Here is a 25,858-nt window from a genome sequence, read left to right on the forward strand (position 1 = left end):
AAAAAAAAAAACCCCACAATTGTCGCTAAAGATAACTGCAGTATTTTCAGCATTATTGACGTCATAACAAAATCGCCACGATGCCAGGATTCTACTGGTGACAATGGAATTGGGGTGAAGGTGGGGCCCCTGAACCCAAAAGACTTTGACGCCCAGCTCGACTCTCATATTCATGTTTTTATGAACATGTTACGACTCACTAGTGTGGGCCCGCGCACGGTTGCCCCTGGTGACGCGTCTCTCGCTCTCGCTCGACCCCTCCCCATCTCTTGGGGTGCCGGCCCACCATTGGTCAGAGAGAACTCCTTGCGGCCTCCGATTGGCCGAGCTCACCGTCAATCACTCGGGCCCGCTATATTTAGCTGATAGCATTATCGGCTCAGGTTTTCTAGCCTGCAGCGGCGCGCGTGCACACACGCTTAAATCCAAACCTCCTGGCAAAGTCCGGCGTTCTTTTTTCGGGGAGATTATTTCCAGGTCGGCTAGCTGGCGCGCGGCTAACATTAAGAGCAGCGCTGCGGTCAGCTCGGCTTTCCTTCCTTCCTCGAGAGAGAGAGAGAGAGAGAGAGAGCGAGAGAGCGAGAGCCGCGGAGACATGTCTTCTGACGAAGACAGGGCCAAGGAGATTTTGAGGGGTTTCAAACTGTATCCTTTTACCACACGAGACCTTAAGTATGTATGTGTGTGTGTGTGTGCGTGTGGCTGTGGATGTGTCCACGGATGAAATGTGAGGCTCGCGTTCGATTAGCCCGAAGCTAACTGACCAGCTAGCTACGATGCTAAAGCGACTAAGCTACACGGCTAAGTGATGATGATGAGGATGAGTTATGACTGCATTGTTATTGTTGCAGATCAGGCTAGATTTGGTCGCAGTGAGGTGGCTGCTCACACATAAACACACATTTTTTTTAGAGCACACGAATGAAAGGACCGCCACAGAACGGCGCTCCAGACTTTTAAAAATAATAATACTAAAATAAAACTGCTATCCATTTGTCAGTCTGTGTGTTTTCCTGCAACAACTAAAAAGTGCAGGAACTTCCCGGGCTTAGCTACAAATAAATCGCTCCGGTAGATTTTGCACAATAAAGTTGTCCAAAATTCCAATGTGGCTAAAATGTTAAAATTTCCACTTCACTTATTCATATCAAACAAAAGCAAAATTGCTGCGAGTTCCAAAGGTCAGCAGCATCTCCTTGGTCAGACAAGTTTTCAATAACTAATAGTTCCCAGACGTTTACCCACTTTTAAATTGAGCTGTCGTCGGCTACCAGATTTAGTAAGAAAACCAAAATCATAATTAGCCTATCCGTAATCCCTGCTGATGCAAAAGTGCTCGTAGCTCTTTTGCTTTGACAAACGGCACTTTTGTGAGGGACAGAGTCGGGGGGACGTTATCAAAAATCAGATAACTATTCTGTGCCCAAATACCTGCAAAAAAGCCACGCGAGCGCGTTCCGCATTGTGCGACGACCGTGGGAAAAGTTTGGCCGTTGGGCTCCCAATGCCGTTTGAAACCCTGAACGTGGCTCGTCGGTGTGACGCCCTGCTTGAACCCATTGACCCCTAAAACGAGGGTGTGGAAACGCACTCGTCGCCCTCCAGTCAAGAGTGGCAGGACTGCTGAAGGCCTTCCTTTTAGTTTTTTTATTTAATCCAGATTGTAACAAATGAATGCACACACGTGCGTTGATTGCGATTCAGTTCCTGGTCTGCTTGGTAACGTCGGTCAGAAACTTTGAGAAACTGTTGATGACTCCCTTCCAAAGTAAAATCGGATGTTTGCAAATGTCTTCTTCCCAAAAACGGCTAATCAGTCTGCGTTCATGCACGACTGCAGAAATCGGTGCAAATGGGAAGGATTTGCAGCACCTGAAGTGAAGCAAGGACCCCAAAATGATGCATCCGGACAACTTGGGTCGGTGGTCGGCGGAGCGTGCCAAGGCGCCGCCAAAGCTTGCCATGTCGCGCGGGTGCCGTTTATCCATTTGGGCCCAGTCCTCGGGTGAACCCGGACTCAGGAAAGTCCCGCTCTCCTCCGGCTTTGAGGCGCCACCGGCAGGGCGGCTGAGTTTGGATCGCTTCAAGTGCGTCTTTGCGTCTTGGTGAGGTCAAGGCCTAAATCCACCACCTGGCAGCCGAACAAGATTTAACGCCCGCGGGAACCTTCGATCGCTTTCACGCCGAATCATCGCCTTGGCTGCAAGTAGTCAAAAGCCGGCCACCTAAAAATGCTTGACTGAGTTGAAGCTGTAATATCTGATCAAAACTTTGATCTCAAAAGATGGAAAATAGCAGCTCGCCCCATTCCCCTGAAATACCAATGGCTAACAGATGATTTGGCAGCAATGCAGCAGAAGCGCAACGCCAACGTGCTAACATTTTGGCTGATTTCTTAACAATTCATCCCAAATGTCCAGTGCCGCACCCAGCTGAGGTTTACTCGAACAACTAAAGCCAACAAAGAGAATTACGCAGCAAAGCAACCAGCTCGCTTGGCTTAATGCTCACGAACGATGCTAAAACTGCAATTGACATGCTAACAGTTAGCACTGAAACTCGTGTTTTTACATGCAAAAGATATTTGAACACAAATGGTAGCGTAGGGCGCCCTAAATATTACAATGCAGGCATAGATCATTGGAAAGTGACGCGAAGACATTTTCGGTGCATTGCAGTTTGTTTTTTCATATTTTGCATTACCTCTAATGTGCCATAGCACAAGATTTTCAGTGTAAACAGTCATTTTTTAGGGTGGTAAAATAAAACGGAACTTTCACAAAAAATCTCTTAAGTCATTACAAGGAATAGCGTGTACAATACTGTTATTCATAACTTTTTATGGATTATTGACTGTATGTGAGTACGGTAGCGATTAATGGGATTGTGGGGAAGAGTCTGGTGAGGTTTGTAGTGCTTTAAAATGCGTATATAAAAATCGTCAAAATGCGTTTGTGTTTACATCATTTGGAAAGATGCTTCTAATGTGAACAATTTTCCCTCCCGATTGTAACGGCGTAGCTCGACACAAGTAGCAAGGTTTGCTGTGTAACTGGCATCTGAGGTCGGCGAGCGCTTCTAGTTTGAGCAAGGAAAGTGTTGAAAGTCCCTTTGCGTCACGGTGGCCTCCCGCGGGGGGTGTGCGCACTATTTGCGTTTGCTAACGAGCCCCCAGCGAGCAGCCGTCGCCGTCCTTCTGCTCCTCATCGTAGCTCGGAGTCGTCTACTTTTTTTGGTGGCCCGCGTGCGGCCCGGCTGGCGGGATTTAGCGGCCCTTGAGCGGATTAGCCGAACTTTGCCGGTCAGCGCGCTTAAAAGAGGAAAGGGGCGGGGCGACGGCAACGGCCGGTCGACTGCTATGACACACGAATCCAAAGTGCTGACGACAATAAAATTGTAATTTTTTTTTTCCTTTTTTTCCCCATTTTTGCCAAAAATTTTTAATCATTGGAAACAAAGTGAATGTTTGTTTATTAGCAGGACTTTTTTGTGTGTGTTTAAAAAAAAAAAAAAAAAAGTCTGCTAAATATCGCGACCGACTGGCTCAGCTGGCAACACTGATTGTGCCTTTGCAAACTAGCTCCACTCTGTTGCCAGCAATGTTGTTAGTGGAACTAACTAAGGAAAAAAAATCCGATAAAAATAATACAACCCTGCCTGGTAAATTCATCACTAAAATCTATTAAGTGTCCAGCGCTAGTAGCCGGCAATGAGATACTTTTGTGCGCGTGTCAGAGCCAGCGGGCCCTGACGGATCTATTGACGGATCTTTCTGGAACGGTTTTGTCTCGAGTGCGCGCGGTGCCGAGGGTCCTGAAGGGGCTCGCGGACGCGGCGGAGTCCGGCGTGTGCGTGACACTAAGTGCTGTCTGAAGGTGACAGGACAGCCAACTGGACACTCTGTGACAGTTTCAAGCAGCTTTTGGAAAACTGGCGCGTCGTTTTGCTCCCACATTACAGAGTAGACGAGGTCAGCGTCTTTGTAGGGTTTTGGGAAATTTGCAAAACGGGAGCCGTACAAGTGGACCCGAAAGGCGGATCCGCTTGTGCCTTTCCCACGTCGCCGAGCGAAGTTGGCCGGTTTTGTGCGCTTGTGCTTTCGCGGCATCCCACAAACGCACGAGCTCAGCGAGAGAGTTGAAGCGACGACCGCCGAGTCCGACCGGCGTTCGGTTGCCAGCTTTCGTCCGCTGACGTCGTCATAATAATCATCATCATGTCTGTGGCACTTTGAATGAGCGCGCACACAAGACTTGAGAAGCAACGCGACGGCACTTCGGCCCGTGCCTTGTCTTTACGTCCCCCAAGCGCAGATTGAGCTCGACTGTACATTTTGGTGAAGGGAAAAAAAAAAAAAAAAAGCCTGGCGTTTGAAAGCAAATAAATGGAGTTGTCGAGGAGCAAATGGTGAGAGTGCCGTGGTGAATTGTACGAGACGCTTGCCGTCCCCTCTCCTCATGAGCTGTCAAACGGTCTTTGCTTCTTTTTTTGATTCGTGTTTCATAAATGTCTAACCGGCAGTTTGGTCCGCGCGTTCTTTCCCGTGTCCGCGAATTTGCGTTCACACTTGAAGTTTGTCACTCTCGCCTTCCCGTACGCGTCCCGGTTCTTGAGTCCACAAGTTGCGTCCTGAACTTGCTGACGTCAGAAACTGGATGAACCTCCGAGATGCTGAGACGGGCAAAGTTCTGTGGCAGGGAACCGAGGACCTCTCCGTTCCCGGCGTGGAACACGAAGGTGCGTGCGCCGTCCGCGGGGAAAAGTGCCCGTCGGTCCGCCGGGTGACCCGCTTGTCTTCCTGCAGCTCGCGTGCCCAAAAAGATCCTCAAGTGCAAAGCCGTTTCCCGGGAGCTCAACTTTTCCTCCTCGGAGAAGCTGGAGAAGTTCCGTCTGGAGCAGAAGGTTTTCTTCAAGGGTCAATGTCTGGAAGGTGAGCGCGTCGTCCACGATAATGCAACGCCTGACGCTGGTGTCCCTCAAAATCATTTGCCCCCCTCCTCAGAAGTGCGTCCCTACAAACGTAGATCTACAAGTCACATTTTTGTCCATTTTCACACGGGAGTAACCAGTTGAAAGTCTTGAAAAGAGATTGACGACAACCAAATTTAGTCTCTCAGACGCTGAATGTCTCAAGATGTTTTTTGGACCATAACAAGTGGGGAAAAAAAATGTCTGGTGCGATGCATTTAAGTAGTGAGTTACAAATGGATGACTGCCGGCGCAGCGGGAAGCGCTCGGCCACGAAGGTTGTTTTATACATTTTAATCAATGAAAGCAAAAATGTGATTTTATTCTTGGCAATGATGTTTTTTTCACAACTCTATATGTAACTTATTTTGAATAGCCTGTTTTTAAAATTCCTGCACGATTCAGGGTTTCCTGTGGCAGTTTAATTGGCATTAAGAACACTTGTGTCATATCGTTAGCCCGCTAGCAAAACAAGAAAAAAAAAATGCAACAAATTGTGGGCCTTTCCCTGTAATCGACACGGACAGTAAAAAAAAAAAAAAAATTGTAGCCATCTCATTTGTATTCTTTTTCTTTTTTTTAACTTATCATGACAGTAAGTTTGAAGTGATGCTAACAATGGCGGATGTTCGCTGTCAGGTTTTCTTTGGGGGAATTCAAGATTCTTTTCTTGTCCTCTTGAGATGTCGACCGTGTGTGTTGTGTGCATTTGCGCGTCTTCAGAGTGGTTCTTCGAGTTCGGCTTCGTCATCCCCAACTCCACCAACACGTGGCAGTCTCTGATCGAAGCGGCGCCCGAGTCCCAGATGATGCCCGCCAACGTCTTGACGTAAGTCCCTGCGATGTCATCGCGCCACCACTTCCTGTCCCTTCTTCAAGTGATTGCTGTCTAGAAGCGCCTAAGCATTACTTTTGTCCCAAGTCCACATTTTTGTTACAGTTCCAGTGCTGCTGCCCGAACACCACATTTTTTTTTTTACTTTTTTATGCGTCCTAATTAGACTTTACACCGGCCGATCGTTGACAATTTTTGCTGATCGGCCAATCAGTTTTGATGTTATGATTCGCCGATCCGATCAGTGACCTCATTGGTGGGCTCAATAAAGACGCTTACTTTGCGGTCTGTATGTATGAATCCAAATCTCGTTTATCATAGAAGTATCTAGTTTTTGTTTTTTTTTTTGTGTATTTTGACGTAGTGCTGAAAATATCTGACGGCCAATAGTTTTTTTTTTTTTTTTTTTTTTTTTTTAAAGTGTTGGCAATATAGAGACAAGGTGGCTGACGGACAACACATCATTGATCAGACTACAAAACAAATTTGCTCTTTCACGATTGTTCCATGTCAGACGACCGCAATAAAATCTTGCTTGAGCTTGCGTAGCTCATTCGCTGCTGTGGACGTCTCTATTCGTCAATCGGAATCCAAGCGTTCACCGCCATCGACGTATACGTCGGGCAAGATCGTTTCTCGACGCTTGGATGTGCGGGGGAATCTCGCCCAGCTTGTTTGTGAAATTTACTGCTCCTTTACTGTAATGACCAACAGATGCCTGTAGATGGCAACGTTGCATCTGACTGGAACAGAGAATTTGTATTTTTGTGTGCGTGTGTTTGTCACGGTAGGTAGTAGAAAGTCTGCTAGGATCGTAAAATGTACTGACGTGGTTCGTGGAGTGAATGATGAAAGCCATGCAAAAGAAGCCACTGATAGAGAAATTGGAGGTTTTTTCTTTTCCAAAAGGTGAAAACTTCCTGCACCTTTTGTCCAGAAGCAGGTTTTTTTTTTTTTTTTGCTGAAACCAATCCTGACCTGCTGCTGCTTGCTCAAGAAGGAAATAGCGAGAAAGAAACATTTGTTTAAGAGCAGAGCCGAGTGTTTCTTTTGTCAGGAAAGAGTCTAAAAAGGTCGGCAATATGGAAGTTGGTTAATCGGGCTGCACATCTTCCAGTCCAAATTGCGACTCGTTTGAAAACGTGACTTCAAATCTGGAGAGGAAACGACAAACCCCGGCGTGTCTGTACCGAGCAAATGGACCCATCGCGGGATGTCGCTGCATTGTTGTTTTTTTGTTTTTTGTTTTTTTTGTCTTTGTGCGGTCCAGCGGCAACGTGATCATCGAGACCAAGTTCTTCGACGACGACCTGCACGTGAGCACGTCGCGAGTACGCCTCTTCTACGTCTGACGTCCGGCACCGCCGCGCTATCGTCCTCCCTTCCCGCCGGCGAGAACGAAGGCCACCGCCCGGACTTGAGCGCGTCCGCTGGCACTTTGCGACTGTAAATACACGAGAGCACTGATCCCAAGTCAGCCAGACGCTCCTTTTGTGCTTTTAACAAACTGTTTGGTTGCGTTGACTCAGGAACAACAAAAAGAAAACGTTTTTACGCTTACTTTCCTTTTCACGAATAAACCTTCTTTGATCTCACGAGACTTTTTCCGGAGAACGTTCCGTCACGGCGGAAGCCGCCTGTCGGGACTTCGTCTGGTGTCGGCGGGTCCGCGGGTTCCCTCTGGTGGTCTCTGTGAGGCCCAGTATGGAAACGTCAACGGAGGTTAGGTCAGGGCTGGGCGATCTTTTTTTTTTTTTTTTTTCCCCCCTCTCAAATTGTTCAATTAAAATGTATTATTTTGGTGATTGACGATTTTGTTTCGAACATGCGGCGTAAAAAAGGTAGAAGTGAAAATGATTGAGACGGACGCCGTGAATTTCTGTAGAAAGTTAAATTTCATGTCGTGTCATTATCCAAGCCGCTTATCCTCACAAGGGTTGCTGGAAAGCTGGAGCCTCTCCCAGTTAGCTTCGGGCGAAAGGTGGACTACACCCTGAACTGGTGGAGTTAAATGTATTTATTCATTTTTCATTGAATTTATGACTTCTAAATAAAATATGGGTAAATGCCAACATTTTTGCATGAGCAGTTAATAGTTTTTATTTTATTAAATTGATTAGCTTGTTGTAAAAAAAAAAAAAAACAAATTGGGGGGAAAAAATGTTAAATCTACATAACCAATTTTTCAACAAATGTATAACTTATTCTGATCTAGTTAAAATGTGTGAATCTGTTGGAGGGGGGGGCCCCCCCACCCCCCCATATTGGCACTTTGGCGTCTTCCATCATTTTCGGAACCCTCCCCTTATCTGTGTATTTTTTAGTTTCTCCAAGATTCCCACTTATGTTTTTTTTTTTTTTGTTTTTTGTTTTTTGTTTTTTTTGTCTTTGTGCGGTCCAGCGGCAACGTGATCATCGAGACCAAGTTCTTCGACGACGACCTGCACGTGAGCACGTCGCGAGTACGCCTCTTCTACGTCTGACGTCCGGCACCGCCGCGCTATCGTCCTCCCTTCCCGCCGGCGAGAACGAAGGCCACCGCCCGGACTTGAGCGCGTCCGCTGGCACTTTGCGACTGTAAATACACGAGAGCACTGATCCCAAGTCAGCCAGACGCTCCTTTTGTGCTTTTAACAAACTGTTTGGTTGCGTTGACTCAGGAACAACAAAAAGAAAACGTTTTTACGCTTACTTTCCTTTTCACGAATAAACCTTCTTAGATCTCACGAGACTTTTTCCGGAGAACGTTCCGTCACGGCGGAAGCCGCCTGTCGAGACTTCGTCTGGTGTCGGCGGGTCCGCGGGTTCCCTCTGGTGGTCTCTGTGAGGCCCAGTATGGAAACGTCAACGGAGGTTAGGTCAGGGCTGGGCGATCTTTTTTTTTTTTTTTTTTTTTTTTCCCCCCTCTCAAATTGTTCAATTAAAATGTATTATTTTGGTGATTGACGATTTTGTTTCGAACATGCGGCGTAAAAAAGGTAGAAGTGAAAATGATTGAGACGGACGCCGTGAATTTCTGTAGAAAGTTAAATTTCATGTCGTGTCATTATCCAAGCCGCTTATCCTCACAAGGGTTGCTGGAAAGCTGGAGCCTCTCCCAGTTAGCTTCGGGCGAAAGGTGGACTACACCCTGAACTGGTGGAGTTAAATGTATTTATTCATTTTTCATTGAATTTATGACTTCTAAATAAAATATGGGTAAATGCCAACATTTTTGCATGAGCAGTTAATAGTTTTTATTTTATTAAATTGATTAGCTTGTTGTAAAAAAAAAAAAAAACAAATTGGGGGGAAAAAATGTTAAATCTACATAACCAATTTTTCAACAAATGTATAACTTATTCTGATCTAGTTAAAAATGAGTTAAAATGTGTGAATCTGTTGGAGGGGGGGGCCCCCCACCCTCCCATATTGGCACTTTGGCGTCTTCCATCATTTTCGGAACCCTCCCCTTATCTGTGTATTTTTTAGTTTCTCCAAGATTCCCACTTATGTTTTTTTTTTTTCCATAAAAAAAAAATTGCGGTGGGGGAACAGTTTTTGTTGCAGTAATGGAGCACAAATTTTGTGATTTCAATATTTGTGGTTGCGTATCACCAGTCCACTATAATTTCAAAACTTTTACATCCATATGGTTTTGATCTACAAATGACCTTGTTCAGACATGTTCTCATTCAGTTCATTAATTTTAAGTTACAATTACAATATGATGATGCAAACTTTTTACAACAATAAATGACCTTGACAGTGGGCCCCCACATATTCATGGCCGACATTCACACGTTCATCTGTTGGCACATTTGAAGCTGTCACCTGCATATTCATATCTCAAATAATGCTTATTTATTATTCCCCCCAACAACAAAGACAGGATGACAAGCTCCATCTGTCAAATGAGCCCCTGGAGCACAAACATTTGCCCCCCGACCACTAAAAACGCTTTTGAGCGCTGGTGACACGCGGAACGCGTCTTCCTCCTGACCTTTTTGCCAGCCAGGTGTGGATTTGCTTTGGTGTTGCCATGGTGACACATTCTTGGATGTGCTCCTCCTGTCATCGGGACCAGACTGGCGTGTTCCATTGTGGTGTTGGGGGGTACATTCTGTATATTGTCATTTTTATTTTTTATTTGATTTTCTTTTTTTCGTTAGCTGCTAACTCAACCGTGTAATATAGACTTGTTTTAATAAGACTGAATTTGTGGATTAAAAACCAATGTTGTTGTCATGCGTGTGTGTACTGACTTCTTTTGTATATGAACACGAGTTCATATATTTCAAATGAATGAGCTACTTATTGTTGATAATCACACTGACCGTTGTCGTCTCTCAAATCGTTTTCCCAATTGAAATGAATGTGATGAACGTGTTCCAGCCACATACAAACTACAGCCAAAGGTTTTTTTTTTTTTTTCCTCAATAAAATTTGCTCTTGACAGTATTGTCCAGTATAAAGAACAAATTATGAACACGTTTTCTGATGGTGGCCAGACGCTGTGAAGTTTGTTAATGCAATGGCTTCTCGCGCTGAGGGTCTGATTTATTTTGATTTTCTTGGGTTGGTTTGAACATATTCTTTGTTTTTTGTTTAATTTCTTTTCATGATATTTAATGATCCAGCATGTGATAAAGAGATCCAGACATTCCTTAAAGTAATTTACTTTATTTCTGGGATTGATAATTATGTTTATTCTATCATATTTTCACAATGGAGAATAACATTACTTCATACTTTGACCCCCATCGTAAAAGGAAGATGAGAGGGAATATGACGCCACACGAAGTAAAACTTCATTTCCCAGCAACCTTTGCGAAACTGCCGTAAAGTGTCCGCTGTCGACCTTCGACTTCTTTTTGCTGTGAGGTGACGCGAAGCGGCATGGCGAGCAAGGAGCCCAATGTGAGACATTTGTACATTCAAACCTTTGCTTTTTAACCTGAAATGTTGCGGTTTTGCAAAATTTTTTATGCTGTCCTTATCGGAGGACGTGTCTCGTGACTGTTACGAGGGTGCCGTTAAGCGAAAAGCTCCACTTAAACAGTCGGGGACCGACGAGCGTGCTAGCTTACGTCAATGCTAACCAGCGCGATGCTAAACTTTCTTCGGGCTTCCAATCAAGGTCATGTTGCTCGCTATTGCATTATCAATTTATTATTTTACCACTCATTCCAAAGAGAAAATGGAGACAATACAATGTGACATTTAGCCGTGTCATGACATGCCAAATGACTCTCTTTTTTGCGCTGAAGTTTGAGATGTGCTTCATCGTGTTATCTTCAGTCTTGTCTTCCATGTGAACCAACCAAAGTAAAATGTACGCGCTTGATTGTCTTTCACGTTTGGCAAATTTATTGTATTAGCATTTTCGGGTAATGGACCCGCTTGAAGTCATTTAAAATTGGCTATCTTAAAATGGAAGGTTTATTGTCAATGTAGCACCTTTTTTTTTTTTTTTTTTTTCTCGCTTCTCTCCCTCCACCAAGACAATGATTAGGAAAAACGAAGAAGGAGGAATTTTAAATAATGAACAAGAAAAATGAAGTATAATGTTCAAAGATTCTACGAATTGCACTTGGGCTATAGCAGGTTTAAATGCTAAATATACCCTATCCATTTTTTCTTCCAATATATATTTTTTTATTTTTCATCTAATTTTCTGTTCTTTTGTTACACTAATGTATTTTTAGTGTAATTTAAAATTCTGTTATACTTGTTGACATTTTTCCTTTGTTTCTGTATTCCGCACAATTATTTACCTAAGGTTTTGGTATTTTTACAACACAGTGTTTTCGTTTATATTTTTTGTAGAAAACATTTTTCTGAATATTTTTTTCTATTGGGTTTTTCCTAAATATTTTCCAATGTGTTCCATTTGTTTACTTTCCATCTATTTTTCTATTCACCCCAAATTTTTCCCAGGCAAAGTAATAAAGATGCATCTGCATCATGTTGTACCGATTGTTGGGCTATTGCAGAGATTGGTCCAAAACCTCCGGGACCTCATGGGTCGCATGGCGGGCTCGTCTGGCGGCAGAGGCGCCGGACTCGGAATCAAACTTTTACTCGGCGCCGGCGCCTTGGCGTACGGCGTCAAAGAAGCCACGTACACAGGTGCGCGTTGACGTGTATTTGCTAACTAACCAACAAGTCAGTTCAAATGAGGCTTAGCTAAAAGTACTGATTTGACTCTTGAGGTTGAAGTCAAAAAGTACGGCCGTAACCACGTAGTTGTACTGCGGTTGGGGTTTTGTGTTCGCAGTGGAGGGCGGTCACCGCGCGGTGGTGTTCAACAGGATCGGCGGGATGCAGATGGACACGGTGCTGGCCGAGGGTCTTCATTTCAGGTGACGCCTGCGCCTGAACGGCCGCGACCGCAGCGTGGCGGTGTGCGATACGCTCTGAGTTTGTGTGTTCCTGTGCGCGCGTGCGTTAGGATCCCGTGGTTCCAGTACCCCATCATCTACGACATCAGAGCCAAGCCCAGAAAGATCTCCTCACTGACCGGCAGCAAAGGTAACGCGCTCGGTGTAGATGCTCGGCCCAGCAAGTTTGAAAACCACCGGGCTACGGCCAGCGTTTCTTTCCAGATGTACACGTAGGAAGTGTGCCAACCGAGTTGGACGGCACGAACCTGGCTTGTATAATAATAAATAATTGACATCATAAGTCGAGATTCGCTGCCGAGGCTAATTTTTATCTTCTATTCAAAAGATGTGCTAATGTCAGTCCCAAAGCCACGTGCATGGATCCGTTCACCGTCGCGGTGCTTAAAAAACTTTGCTGGGGAAGTCCGTCGTCAGTACCAATCTGTTGATCAAACAACTTGAATAGAAACGTCGGTGGCAATCAATTCTCGAGCCCAGTTGGCAAATGAGAGCGTCGACCGCGGCACACGTGCCACGCTGCTTCTGCTACTTGCGATTGTCATTTTTAGATCTGCAGATGGTGAACATCGCAGTGAGGGTTCTGTCCCGTCCGATGGCGTCCAATCTTCCCATCATGTATCAGCGTCTGGGCAAGGACTACGACGAGCGCGTGCTGCCCTCCATCGTCAACGAGGTCCTCAAGTCGGTGGTGGCCAAGTTCAACGCCTCGCAGCTCATCACGCAACGAGCACAGGTGCGCTCGCCTTGTCGTCGCCCGCCGTAGATAGATGGATTTCTACTGCGCCGATTGACAAAAAGAATCACCTGGAGCCGGTCTGGAATCTCCTCGCGCGGAGAGACCGCCTCAACCTTGCAATGAGCAAGTACTTGGCCTTCCAGGCAAGCATTCGTGAGCCGGTTGACTTGCAGTCGATTTTTTTTTCGTGGCGATTTTGACATTTTGTTGACTTTTGTATGAGGCCTCAAACAGGAAGTGGCCACACAGCTTTGAGTGTCACGGCGTCGCCGTTGTGATTTTCTTGCGCCTGCGACATACAGTACACTCACCTTCACTCTATGAATTGAAGTGACATTCCACTCTTAGTCCGTAGAGTTTAGTATGACCCCCCCCCCCCCCCCCCCCCCAAACATAACATGTTAAAATGTTTCCTGAAAGGCTTTCCAGTAGGTTTCGGTGTCTGTTCATGGGAATCTGAGCATTTTTCCAGAACTGCAGCTGGACGAGAAGGCCCGGCTCTCAGTTTACACTCTAAATTTGGGCAAAGGACTTCTAAAGGGGTGAGGTCGGCGTTGTGCAGGCCAGTCAAACTTTCTCATCCCAGTCTTGTTTGGCGACTTACCAGATGGATGACTGGAGCTTAAGCAGTAAGGTTTCTTTTTCTGCGAAGCAGAAAAGACGTTTTTGGAATCAAAAAGCCAGTTAAGATGTGGTGGTGATGCGTAACTGCACTACACTCAAAAGCCAAAAAAAAATCCACAATGTAGCGAGGGATTATCGTACAATGCAAACGTCACTTGTTGTCCCGCAGGTGTCGCTGTTGGTGCGGAGGGAGCTTTTCGAGCGCGCCAAAGACTTCAACATCATCTTGGACGACGTAGCCATCACGGAGCTGAGCTTCAGCAGCCAGTACACCGCCGCCGTCGAGGCCAAGCAAGTCGGTACGGATCGCCGCACCTTTTGAGAAAAGTATACCAAATAATAATTATAATCTGACGACGGTCTTCAATTATGCTGCGCTAGTGAGAGTTGCTGGGCGGGGCTTCATTGATCTACTGCCAATCAGCTCAAATAAGCCCATCTGGCTTTCTTCTTCTTCTTTTCCTTTCGGCTTGTCCCGTACGGGGTCGCCACAGTGTGTCATCTTTTGCCATCTTAGCCGAACCTTCTCCTGCATCTTCCTCTCTCAACACCCCAACCGCCCTCACGTCTTCCCTCACAAGATCCATCAACCTTCTCTTTGGTCTTCCTCTCTCTCGCTCTTTCGCCTGGCAGCTCCATCCTCAGCACCCTTCCACCAACATCCTCAGACTCTCTCGCCTCTGAACATGTCCAAACCATCGAAGTCTGCTCTCTCGAATCTTGTCTCCAAAACATCCAGCTTTGGCTGTCCCTCGAATGAGCTCATTTCTAATCCTATCCAACCTGCTCACTCCGAGCGAGAACCTCAACATCTTCATTTCTGCCACCTCCAGTTCGGCTTCCCGTTGTTTCTTCAGTGCCACCGTCTCCTTTATATTATTATTATTATTTTTTTGCTTCGTTAGTCCAGTTGTGCTGCCGCGGATGTTGCGCCTTCCTGGCTTTTTGGGGGGTGCACTGAAGCCGCAATAGGTGAAGCGCAAAGTGGAGAGGGATTACTGTACAACCCTCATCCAAGGTAGTCAAGTGGCTGCGGTCGTATTGCGTAAAGAGGGTCCGACGGGCGGCAAGGCGTATTTCACAGGAGGGGGCTTTTTATATAGCTGAATATGCGTCTATGATCTCCGTCATCTTAATCGTGCTGTCCCTTTTCCCTCAAACGTGTGCGCAGCTCAACAAGAGGCGCAGAGGGCTCAGTTCTTCGTGGAGAAAGCCAAACAAGACCAAAGGCAGAAGATCATCCAGGCCGAAGGAGAAGCCGAGGCCGCCAAGATGGTAAAAGCGTGCAAAAACCGCACGGCCGCGTCGGTCACAATGGCGACGATTCAGGCCAATCTGAGCCGTTGCCGTGACGATATGCGCGGATGCGAGCGCTGAATGCGATGACAAATCGACACACGCTCGTTTCCGTGTGCCCGTCAGTTAGGACAAGCCGTCACCAAAAATCCGGGATACCTGAAGCTGAGACGCATCCGGGCCGCTCAGACCATCGCCAAGACGGTCAGTCGCTCGCCGTTCGTCCGACGTTTGGTCGGGTCGGGACCGCTTCCGGTGACCGTGTCGCGTTGTCCTGCCGCAGGTGTCCACGTCTCAGAACAAAGTGTACCTGAATGCGGACAGTTTGGTCCTCAACCTGCAGAACCAGGCCTTGTTTGACAAGTGAGTGCACGACAAAGTCCACCTGAAGCTTCCTTTTCATTTCGGTTTTGGGCAAGTCACCTGCCGCGCAACCTGATTCGGGAAGTACAAATATGAAATTCTCCAAACCATTAGAGCCAGACAATAGAGTTGATTGAATTCCTCTGACTTCCTGGTTCTCCACCAATCAACTGTCACCAACGCCGAGCAGTTGGCACCAAACCTTTTTTGCCGCCGTCCCGTTAACCGATTCAGATACTCGATTATGTTTTTGTCTTTCAGTTTATCGGCCGGCCAGAAGAAGTGATGAAGAGCCCCCGCGGTCTTCGTCACAACGGGAGCTCGCCATCCGTGCGGTGAGCCAAAAAGATGAAAAGAAGTCCCCTTTTGTTTTTTTTTTATTGACATTTGTTGAAGAGATGAATGAACGTCGTAACCCGAATCACTCGATGACGTGTGTGTTCATTTATGAGTTAATAAAGTTTCCCTGTTCATTGTACAGCTCCAATTGACGTCGCCGCTTGATTACATCTTGAGGGCTGAAATGTGCCACTGCCTGTTTCCGTGGCAACGCAGAGGCGGCGAGGTCACCGGGGCCTGCGTGTGTGACTTTAAAGTAATTCGCTTTCAGACCGGACCATTTTAAAATGAAGGTTTCATTAAAAAAAAAAAATGATAATAAAAGTTTCTGAAATGGAGAAATTTTCAACTCAACAAAAGCTTCTGTCACAGGCGTTATAAAAATAGAATACTATACAAAATGTTAAACAAAGGCTTCATTCACATGCTTCATTGAATATGTAAAATGATATAAGGTCAAATCATTATTAATATCAAGTTTCATTGTATGACGCCTCTGGTGCACTTGCCCAGTTGTCTCGATGGTGACATCTGGTGGACTTAAAAATTATTGCAGCCTGAAAAGTGGCGTCCGTTCAATTTATCCATCCATTTTTTTAGCCACTTATCCTCACAGGGGTTTTGGGGAGAGCTGGATCTTATCCCAGCTGTCATCGGGCAGGAGGGGGGGGGGCCACACCCTCGACTGGTCGCCAGTCAGTCGCAGGGCACATGGAGACAAACTCATGGGGCAATTTAAGAGTGTCCAATTAATGTCGCATGTTTTTTTTTTTTTTGGGGCGGGGGGAGAAACACGCAGGGATGGGGAGAACATGCGAACTCCACGCAGGCAGGTCCGGGATCGAACCCGGGACCTCAGAACTGTGAGGCCAACGCTATATTTCAAAAGGCTTTCTACATTTAACAAGCATCCCAAAAAAAAAAACGTTAATTCAGATATAGTTGAAGCCAGACATTGACATCAACGGTGCAAAAACACAAATTTCATTGTTTTGTCTCACTGTCAGAAGTCGGATCAGACTAAACTTGTCCTGTTTCAGGTTAGTCGGGATCACCAAATGTTTCCTTGGAGGTCAAAAGTTTACATGCACAAGAAGGGTTTGTGGGAAGCCCAGACGATGACGTCGCCGCTTCGGAAGCTCCTGATAGGTTGACGACCTGCGAGTTCATCCGCGGCACACCTGGGGATGGATGGAAGGCCGCGCCTCCAACGTTCTGCTTCCTTGTTGGAAATCACGGGAAGACCCGAAGAAGTCGGACGACGACGACGACCACCACCACCACCACAACAAGAATTGAAAAGGTTTCGTCAAAACGAGGTCACATTTTTAGGGACAGGACGACTGCCAAAGTGGCATGTCAGTGACATTCATGCGTCGCAGTTTAATATAGAAAACCAAAAAAAAAAACCAGCTCAGCTAAATGTGCTGACTCAGCTCTCCTCTCCTCAACTTCTGTCGCCACGTCTGACAAACAGCCGGGCGGATCCGGACCCGGTTCATCAAGCGCGACCGGTCGTCGGAGCTCCCGCCAACGCGAGCCTTGGCACGTCCGCGGCGGGCCCCGCTGGAATTTGCCAAAACGTGTCTGAACGCGAGCGGAACCAGTTCACCTGGGACGAGGTCTGAGTCTGCTCAGCCTCACAAATGTTCCGCTTCCCGCTCGTCCTCGCGGTTACGTTGCTTGAACTACTTGAAAGCTGCTTTTAGGAACCACCTCAAGTTCTGAGAACTTTTTTTGTCCTTGAAACTCGCACTTCCTGGAACTGGCAATCCCCAATTTTCAGTTCTACCCTGAGGTTGTGGGACCTCTTAAAAGTACCAAAAGAGGGTCCTGATAAATGATCTTTGAGCTGAAAGAACACAGTGCGGGGGGGGGGGGGTCTTCTAAACGTGTCTACTTCCTGGAACTAAAATCTTGCAATCAATCCCTGAACCATTTTTAAATTGAAACTTATTCCAGCACAATAGTCGAGGCGGTCCAACCACAAACGAGTGTCACCGGTACTTGGACTCGCGGTTGGTGGCGAGTCCAGTTCCAGTTGACATGGAAGATCCGCTCCGGACTTTATGGCTTGTCTCTCTGCAGTACTTTTTTTTTTTTTTTTTTTGCTCCAGTTTTCCATTTTTTAGTTTTCGGGAAGAAAAAAGATACACTGTGCGGGCACGTGCACGCACACGCACACGCGCAGACTTTGGATCTTGAGCCCACGTGACGTTTTCCCGTTCATTCCCGACCACTTTTGGTTCGGTCGACAAGGAAAATCGCGGCACTTCTCTGCTGTTGTGACGTCACCAATCGCAAGAAGTCATGATTCCGAAAATCATTTTTTTTTTTTTTTTTTTTTTTTTAAACTGCGGCAGTGCGCTCGGTCCAAGGGGGGCTTGCGTCAGGAAGGGCATCCGGCGTCAAAAGTGTGACGCTGTGGCGACCCCTAACGGGACAAGCCGAAAAAAAAAACTTACTTTTAGTGCGCTCGGGCCAACTTATCAAGTTTTTTTTCCAGTTCGGAGCGTTTGCTTGATCGATTGCTTTTTGTTGTTGATTTGTGTTGCAAGACAATGTTGCGACTCAGGGCCAACTGAGTGGAAATAACATTTAAAAAAAGAATTATGATGACTGTCATGCCCTGCAGCGGGCACGTGGGCAAGGAGCGCCAACGCGTTTTTTTTCAGAGTTGCTCAAACAGGAAATGAAAAAACTGTCAAGCAGCATGGCTGATAACGTCCCTCTAAGCCACCGTACTACATTTTGTTCAAAATTGGGTCGCACTTGCAGCTAAACGGCCCTTTTCCAAACCCGTTCCTTTACATTCTCACGGGTTTTGCCTGTATTCATATTTCACAATGATGTGTTTTCTTTGTGAAAATTGTGACACAAATATGCGATCGTAATGCCATTTTAATTCATTTCATATACGGGGAGTCAATTGAGTGAAAAGCTTGCTCGCAGAACTGAACTCTTAGGTCAAGCCATGACTGTGTGTGTGTGTGTGTGTGTGTACACACTACCGCTTCCATTTTCTTCGCCGCTTATCCTCACAAGGGTCACGTGGAATCCCAGCTGTCAACGGGCAGGAGGCGGGGTACACCCTGAACGGGTCGCCAGCCAATCACAGGGCACGTCCAGACTCACAATCACACCTAGGGGCAATTTCGAGTGTCCAATTAATGTTGTATGTTTTTGGAACCGGAGAGAACATGCAAAGTCCACACAGGCGGGTCCGGGATTGAACCCGGGACCGCAGAACTGTGAGGCCAATGTTCTACCAGCTACTACCCATCATTGGCATGAACACAATTTTTATTCTAGAGGAGTGTCCAAAATTTTTATTGTTTGCGCGTAGAATATGTGGGGTGGGGCAACGGGTTAGAGCGCTGGCCTTACAGTTCTGAGGACCGGTGTTCAAATCCCCCCCATGTGTGAAGGGCTACGCTTCTCATTATTGAAGCAGTCATTGCAAACGATGGCTTTTGGACAAAATCTAGAAAACGTACCAGGTGGTGTTCCGTACGTTTTCCCAGTGTCATTTTGCTTTTTTTTTTTTTTTTTTTTTTTTTTAAACATATATATATATATATATATATATATATATATATATATATTTACACAACTTTATTTCTATGCATTGTTCCCATCTGATGCAAATTTTCAGGACAATAGCACCTTGTTTGGTGAGATAAATAAAGAGTTGAATTTTCATTTCGGCCGTTTTTTCTTCCTCCCGAGGCAGATTTCGACGCGCTGTGGTAAGCAAGGCGCCCCCTGCTGTACGACTGGGCGGAAAAAAAGTCACGATGCCGACCAAAACGAGAATGCAGCACGTCTTATCCCGTTTACGCGGCTCAGGTAGCGAGACGGGCCGTTGTAAGTATTGTCGATCGACCTCCAACCTTTGATTTTATCGCTGAAAAGGCCGGAAAGCGTCCCTAAATCCGCGCTGCTCCGCTACAGTAGTTCCTCGCAACCGTTCTGCCCGCCCACCTCCAAGTTAGCGAATGATTGACAGCTGCGTCTCCCAATCGCCGCGCGCAAAGCGTCAGTTTTACGTTCGCTTGAGTAGACGGACCAATCGGGAGCAGCTCGAAAGAGCTTCAAACGCCACACGGCCTCGGCACATCGCCATCTTGCTGAGGTAACAAGAAAAAGCTACGGTCGCCATCTTGGTGAGGGCGAAAAGGCAGCACGACGTCAGTTGGTCGTTTTTTTTTTTTAGCGGAAAAACACAAAATTCTTTCTTGTTTGCGCTCGGGCCGAGTTTACACTTGAGCGCGACATTTTCCACCGCTTCGGGGACGACGTCGCGTCCGTGGCGTTCTGCGGCTTTCCCGACACGCGCACCCCGCCCTCGCGTGTGTCCTACTTTGTCTCTCTCTCGCGCGCGCGCGCCTCTTGTTCAACAAATGCAAGAAAAAGTCGAGAGCGCGCATGAAAAATCTTTTATTGTTCTGATCAAAATGTGCTGGACCGACTTCATTTCGTCCTCATTACATTGAAAATAAGCAAATCCGGTGCAACCAATATACAGTTACATTTAAATGGATTCAATTTGTTTTAATTCTGTTTTTTGTTTGTTACTTTAGTTTATTGCTTATTTTCCGGTGTTCTGTTCGGAGGCAGTAACGGGGTGGCTTCAAAAGTAACGAGCCTTGCACGTTACATGGATGCAACAGTAACGCAGCAGTAACGGCAAGTGCGGCGGCGGCTGTCGTAAAGCTTGGAGTAGAAGAGCGCTGCCATTTGCTGGGGGTGGGACGGAGGGAGACAGGCCGTGACAAAAAAAAAAAGTCGTTATTTCGCAAACGAAGCAACGACACTCGAAAGTAAACAAGTCTTCATTTTCGCATCCGGCGGGGGGGAAAAAAAAAACCATGCGCTTTGCCTCACGCGCACGCGCCCTTGCACGGCGAGTCATAAAAGTCGTTGTCCGATGGGGAAAAAAAAATGTATCTATATTTCTTGGAATGTTGTTGATTTCAACAGGTAGCTTGTTTGCACTTGATTCAATGACGACGAGAAGAATGCGCGAAGGCGCCTTGCACCGATGTACCTGATCAAAGTGATTCGTTTTCCCGGTGCACTGTAGCGTGAACAAATGATTACAATGTCTGTGATTATTCTGGGATTAGTGCAGTGAAGCGCGTGCACGCTTTTTTTTTTTTGTTCAACGTTTTTGCAAGGGAGCCGCGCTGCGATGCGATGCGCTGCGCTGCGCTGCGCGCGCACGCTCGGTTCACACTTTTTTGGGCACAGAGGGAGGCGCGTCCATTGTTTGGCGGCGACCAATCGGCGGCCGAGTTCGCCCGAAGCGCCTCCGACCAATCGGAGGGCGGCGGCCGTTCCCCGAGCCCCGCCCACCTTGCTATAAAAGCGCGCGAGGCGAGCGCGAGCGGGCGGGTGCACGCGCAGTTTGGAGGAGTGACGCGGCGGCAGCTCGAGCGGAAGTCGCAATAATCTTCATCGTCCTCTTCGTCACACGCGCACGACCGTCCGCGAATATTCGGCGACCGCGAGAAGATGGCGGACAGCGAAGTGGAGAACAGCGGCGAGCTGAGCGCCAAGGTGAGACGCGCACGCGCGCGTGCGATTCATCAAGAATTCAACGCGCTGCAGGACGAGGTCGTGCGTGTGTGCGCGCGCGCGGGGCCACCGGGGGGCGTCGTTTACCGCTCGCGGCATCTTTTGCCAATGTGTCAATATTAATCATGATGATGATGATAACGCAGCGACCGATGACGAGCGTGGTCCGTCCGTGTGTGTGTGTGCGTGCGCGCACGCGCGCGCGTCAGTGGCGCGTTACGTGGGAATTGAGAGCGGATTTGGCGCTCAGAGCCTCTTAAAGTGAACAAGAAGAAGAAGAAGAAGACTCCCGAGCTCACGCCAGAACAAAAACATGACAAGAACACAAGCAAAGATGCAAATGCAGCGACAAGCAGAGACGTGTATGGTGTTCCGCTGGTGGTGCTCGTGCCTCCCCCCTCGGCGCCCGGGGGGGGGGGGGGGGGCTCAGGACGCGACGGCGCCACCGCGGTGCTCGACCAAGCTGTCACCCGTGCGCGTGCGCGCTCAGACAAGAAGCGCAGCATCCTGTCTGGAGGATAAAGATGCTGTGCGTGTTTTTTTTTTTTTTGGCGTGGGGGGTCGCGACAGATTTGACTGGGGTCTCCGAAATGAATTTCCCGTTTGAGTCCACACGAGGGCGCCGTCCGTTCGCGGGCGGGACGGAAAAGGAGCAAAAGAAACGCAAATTAGCGAGTGCAACCGAAAAATGTGGACCTGCTGCAACTGACGGCCAAAAGGGGATTTTTTTTTTATTATTATTATTTTTTTCCTTTTTGTTTGTGTGTGGCCAGAGCGGAGTTGGTGTCAGGTAACAAACATCCATTGTGACACTGAGGGCTGCTGGGAGTTGGAGTCTGGGCGTGTCTGCGGTTTTTGCCTTTTTCTTTTTCTTCCCTCCTTTCCAGTCCGCACGATGTGGTCTGGTCGGGTCTGGTCTGGTCGCTCTGGTGTCAGCTTTCAACGGGCAGGGCCCGGTGGGAGGGACTCGGGAGCAGGCGACCAATGGGAGGCCGAGGCCCGCAAGCCCAACCTGGCCCCTAAAAGGAAACTTCCTGTCCTCCTCCTAATCCAGGAAACACACGTTTACCTTCCGCACGTCGACATGGAAGGCGGCTGTGACGTCACTGCACGAAAAAAATAAGCCACCCAAAAAAAACATGGAAATGACATGAATGCAATATTTGTTTGTGTGTGCATACGGGACATTTTGCAATCATTTGATCCCTAACTGTAAAGACACGATGCGGTATGATCGATTTGAAAATGTCCAAATGTCCTTCGTGCCGCTTTTCCCGAATGCAGTTTGATGACTTGCAGCATGATTCGTCAGCATAAAAAAATGACAAATTTCGCATTTCATTTTTCCGCTTCTCGTGCAAATGTCGCGTGAGCCGGCGTTTTGCATTCGCAGAACAACAAACCGCAAGATAAATGTTGTCCCGTCACAGATAAGAATGCATATTTACACAGTTGTGCACGTTTTTAGCGTTATTACGATCACAAAGAACTTTGTAGAGCGACGGGACTCCCTTTCTTCTGAAGCGCTTCACGTTGCCCCAAAAAAAAAAAAAAAAAAGTATTTCAGCGCACCGTCAATAAGAATTGGCTTCACCGTGGTTGCCTAAAATTGAAAAATAAAACTTTTACCCTGAGAAAACGGAGGCAGCGTTAAAAAATAAAATGCTTACATACATGATGGCTTGACCTTGAGCAGTAAGAAAACCCTCAAAGTCATCAAGATTGCACGTTGTTGTCCTTTTGTGAACTTCTTTTCAAGTGCTGCTGTGTTCAAGTTCACGAAAATTTGGTCGTCTGCCATCGCTTGTGCAAGATGTTTGGGAAAAGGTGTGATGCATTCAAGTCCATTTGTGTTGGTTCGTAGCAGTGTGGCATTCAAGTGCACACGATGCTGTAGTGAACTGGGGGTGAACGTGAACCCGTTCCGCTAACCAGGAGGGGCGCGTTCAAGTGGGCAAGAAGGCATCGGTGAATAATAATGTTGCGTTCAAGTGCGCGTTGCGGTTTCAGTGAACGCCACTGAGACTTTAACTTGGGACATTTGTGATGCGTTCAAGAGCCTGTCGGTGAACCCTTCAAATACAGCAGACACTACTGTTGCGTTCAAGTGCACATCAAGGTGTCTGTAAGCATCGCTGTTGTATTCCACTGCAAGTGAAGACAACCTGCAAACATTCGACCAAAAGCGCTGATGCCCGAAGCACGCGAAGTGATCACATTTCATTCCGTTGCCCTGAAAAAGTTTCTTGACAACAAATGTCAGCCGAGTCGCGCATGTTTCTGCGGCATCAAAGTTTGCTGGGACATTTTGGTGAAACAAAAACAAACGAAAAAATGTGCCGGCGGCAAAGGTTAAAGGTCACGGGTGGAGAAAACGCCGGTGTTGCGTTCAAGTGCGTCAAACCCTCGCGGTGCATTCGAGGGGGTCCAAAATGTCGGGAACACTCATTCACTCGTGGGTTGCGTTCAAGTCTCGCTGACGCTAATGTTGCGCGTTTGCCTTCTTTCAGGAGTTGAAGGAGAAGAAAATGGCGGAGGAGAAGAACGGCGACGACGCCACCGCCAACGGAAAAACTGTACGAGAGAGAGCCGCTCCTCTTCGTCGCCATTTTCCTCATCTTCCTCGCTCGGCGTCGAGTTCAACGCGTGTTTGTGTGTGTGCGCGTGCGGCAGGACGAGGAGAACGGCGAGCGGGACAACGAGGCGGACGAAGACGACGACGACGACGACGCGGGAGACGAGGAGGACGAGGACGGCGGGGAGGGTACGCGTTCAAACGGAACGTTCACAGTACCGCGGATGACAGTGACGAAAAGTTGCGTGTCCAGGTGAGGAAGACGAGGACGAAGACGACGACCTGGTCACACCCACGGGCAAGAGAACAGCCGTCGACGACGACGAGGACGATGAAGATGACGAGGTTAGCCGGAAACACGCTAATGCTTTGCGACCAAATCCCCGCAACAGGAAGCGTTGCGACGTCTTTCGATGATGATGATGATGATGCTTCATACGCGAAAAACATAGCTCGCATGCAACTTGGTCACGAGTTCGTCGACCGGCTACTGGCGCCGTCCGCGTGACTTCGTTGGCAGCCGACTAGCTGCTGGCCTGCTGCAACTTGGTTCCAAGTTAGCGCCTGACAATTAGCAAATTCTTAAGAACGAGGATTAGTTATTGCAACGCATTTAACGCACTCCATCATAACCTAAAAGCCGTTAAAGAAATCAAATTCAAGAACAAAATAGCGTTACGTATTTTCACCCCACAATGGTGGAGGTGAGTCAACTTCGAAAAGGAAGAAGCAACTGGACTGCGCGTACGTCAATCCAAATCCAAAATAAAGTTCAGTCAAGCGAAGCGCGAATACGACAGCGAGATGCTCATAAAAGCAAAAAAAAAAAAAAAGAGTGAGGGGGAGGGGGGGGGGTCAGCTCAATCCATCCATTTTCTGAGCTGCTTATCCTCACAAGGGTCGCTCGAGGTGTCGTCGGGTAGGAGGCGGCCTCCGCCCTCCGCCAATCAGAGGCCACACGGAGACAGGCAACGGGCAATTTCGAGTGTCCGACGAATCTGAGGAAAGCGCAGTGCCCACCCGGGGCCGGGATTTGAACAACGGTCCACAAAACCGCGAGGCCGACGCTTTACAGCTGACCTCCCACAAAATGAATAATATCCAACTTTGGCTTTCCAAAATGAACAACAATAAAGTGCTGTCAAAAGAAATCGCCACTGCTCATAAATAACAATAATCAATCATGATTTTAGTCGAGTCAAGTCGTTGCAATTTCTTTGGGCGAGCATCAATCGTTTTTCGATTATTTTATCCGACGCGATGGGCCGGCGCCCGCGTCCCCGTCGCCTCTCCGACCTGACGGCCGCGTTTGTCGTTGGCAGGACGAAGTGGACCGGAAGAAGCAGAAGACGGACAAGTAGAACGCGGCCGGCGCCGGCACGTCCGACGACCTCAGTCCTCCCTTCCGAACGTCCGAAAGAGAATTTGTTTGTATTTTTATTTACATTTTCTATTTTTGTATATATTGTACGGAGGTCGGCCATCTGGACGCGCGTCACCTCGGGCGCTCCCAAGACGTTTGAAACACCCGCAAGGCGCGCGGCCCCGCGGGGGTCAAGGGTCGAGGACGCGTTTTAGGTACGGCAGGGCGTCGCGGCACTTTGCCGCGTGTGTGTTCTTCGTGCTAGTTTGTCGTAGACGAGCAGGATGTAGCGTCGTCGTGTCCTAGTCGCAATGTTTTCATGTCCTTCATGTTACCTTGTTGGAAAATAAACTCTTTGGATTTTGTGGTTCCTCAACGGCGTGCGTCAAAGTACAGGGGAAGGAACGACAACCAATGGCGGAAACGTATCTTGAAAAAAACAACCCAAAAAAACATTGCAGGTTCCAGGCCCGCACACCCTCCTGTCACATTTTGTATTTCATGAAAACGACAACTAATCATCACTTCAATCGAATGAAATTCATTGTGCACTCGTGCAAACAAAAAAAAAAAAAAGGAAGAAAAACGTTTGATATGTAATGCGGAAGTGACACCCCCCGATTGATATTATCTATCGTGAAGTGACACGTGGATTGGAGATTTTCACGGCACGTTTGCGTTCCATTGGCTGAAGCTGAGATTGGGGGTTGCCACGGCGACCGGTGTCGTCCCGCAAGTGCTTTTCGCGACACAAGAAGCCGCGCACGCGCACGTCACTTCCCTTTCCAAACAA

General features: G+C 47.5%; 3 protein-coding genes across 7 annotated transcripts; all 3 read left to right on the top strand.

Annotated features, from left to right (window-relative positions):
* Positions 1-348: 348 nt before the first annotated feature.
* pde6d (phosphodiesterase 6D, cGMP-specific, rod, delta) lies at positions 349-7,398 on the top strand. 2 transcript variants are annotated; one of them, XM_061826062.1, is made up of 5 exons: positions 349-645; positions 4,649-4,737; positions 4,805-4,930; positions 5,692-5,797; positions 6,225-7,067. In XM_061826062.1, exons 1-5 carry the CDS (start codon positions 596-598, stop codon positions 6,328-6,330), a joined length of 477 nt encoding a protein of 158 aa, XP_061682046.1. In that variant the 5' UTR covers positions 349-595; the 3' UTR covers positions 6,331-7,067. The 2 variants fall into 2 exon arrangements, with proteins under 2 accessions (XP_061682046.1, XP_061682047.1); XM_061826063.1 differs by lacking the exon at positions 6,225-7,067 and adding an exon at positions 7,074-7,398 and having other exon boundaries at positions 365-645.
* Positions 7,399-10,563: 3,165 nt separating this feature from the next.
* Positions 10,564-15,874, top strand: phb2b (prohibitin 2b). Of its 4 annotated transcripts, XM_061825940.1 has the most exons (11): positions 10,576-10,702; positions 11,723-11,914; positions 12,063-12,147; positions 12,237-12,316; positions 12,738-12,922; positions 13,719-13,848; positions 14,721-14,824; positions 14,972-15,049; positions 15,129-15,208; positions 15,470-15,543; positions 15,690-15,874. In XM_061825940.1, exons 2-10 carry the CDS (start codon positions 11,737-11,739, stop codon positions 15,492-15,494), a joined length of 945 nt encoding a protein of 314 aa, XP_061681924.1. In that variant the 5' UTR covers positions 10,576-10,702; positions 11,723-11,736; the 3' UTR covers positions 15,495-15,543; positions 15,690-15,874. The 4 variants fall into 4 exon arrangements, with proteins under 4 accessions (XP_061681925.1, XP_061681924.1, XP_061681923.1 ...); XM_061825941.1 differs by lacking the exon at positions 15,690-15,874 and having other exon boundaries at positions 10,564-10,702; positions 11,779-11,914; positions 15,470-15,686; XM_061825939.1 differs by lacking the exon at positions 15,690-15,874 and having other exon boundaries at positions 15,470-15,686.
* Positions 15,875-20,932: 5,058 nt separating this feature from the next.
* Positions 20,933-25,858, top strand: LOC133503930 (prothymosin alpha-A-like). The gene is made up of 5 exons (XM_061825944.1): positions 20,933-21,109; positions 23,638-23,703; positions 23,801-23,891; positions 23,956-24,047; positions 25,025-25,858. Exons 1-5 carry the CDS (start codon positions 21,065-21,067, stop codon positions 25,061-25,063), a joined length of 333 nt encoding a protein of 110 aa, XP_061681928.1. The 5' UTR covers positions 20,933-21,064; the 3' UTR covers positions 25,064-25,858.

Source organism: Syngnathoides biaculeatus, chromosome 7, assembly GCF_019802595.1.
Source record: "Syngnathoides biaculeatus isolate LvHL_M chromosome 7, ASM1980259v1, whole genome shotgun sequence".
NCBI classification, from domain to species: domain Eukaryota; kingdom Metazoa; phylum Chordata; class Actinopteri; order Syngnathiformes; family Syngnathidae; genus Syngnathoides; species Syngnathoides biaculeatus.

Excerpts from the sequence above, each read along its gene's own strand:
- pde6d (XM_061826062.1), top strand. The coding sequence starts at position 596 with ATGTCTTCTGACGAAGACAGGGCCAAGGAGATTTTGAGGGGTTTCAAA. Across the intron at positions 646-4,648 it reads ATTTTGAGGGGTTTCAAACT|AAACTGGATGAACCTCCGAG; the intron begins GTATCCTTTTAC and ends TGCTGACGTCAG. Across the intron at positions 5,798-6,224 it reads ATGCCCGCCAACGTCTTGAC|TGTTGGCAATATAGAGACAA; the intron begins GTAAGTCCCTGC and ends TTTTTTTTAAAG.
- phb2b (XM_061825940.1), top strand. The coding sequence starts at position 11,737 with ATGCATCTGCATCATGTTGTACCGATTGTTGGGCTATTGCAGAGATTG. Across the intron at positions 12,317-12,737 it reads CTCACTGACCGGCAGCAAAG|ATCTGCAGATGGTGAACATC; the intron begins GTAACGCGCTCG and ends TGTCATTTTTAG. Across the intron at positions 14,825-14,971 it reads AAGCCGAGGCCGCCAAGATG|TTAGGACAAGCCGTCACCAA; the intron begins GTAAAAGCGTGC and ends TGTGCCCGTCAG.
- LOC133503930 (XM_061825944.1), top strand. The coding sequence starts at position 21,065 with ATGGCGGACAGCGAAGTGGAGAACAGCGGCGAGCTGAGCGCCAAG. Across the intron at positions 23,704-23,800 it reads CCACCGCCAACGGAAAAACT|GACGAGGAGAACGGCGAGCG; the intron begins GTACGAGAGAGA and ends CGCGTGCGGCAG. Across the intron at positions 24,048-25,024 it reads AGGACGATGAAGATGACGAG|GACGAAGTGGACCGGAAGAA; the intron begins GTTAGCCGGAAA and ends TGTCGTTGGCAG.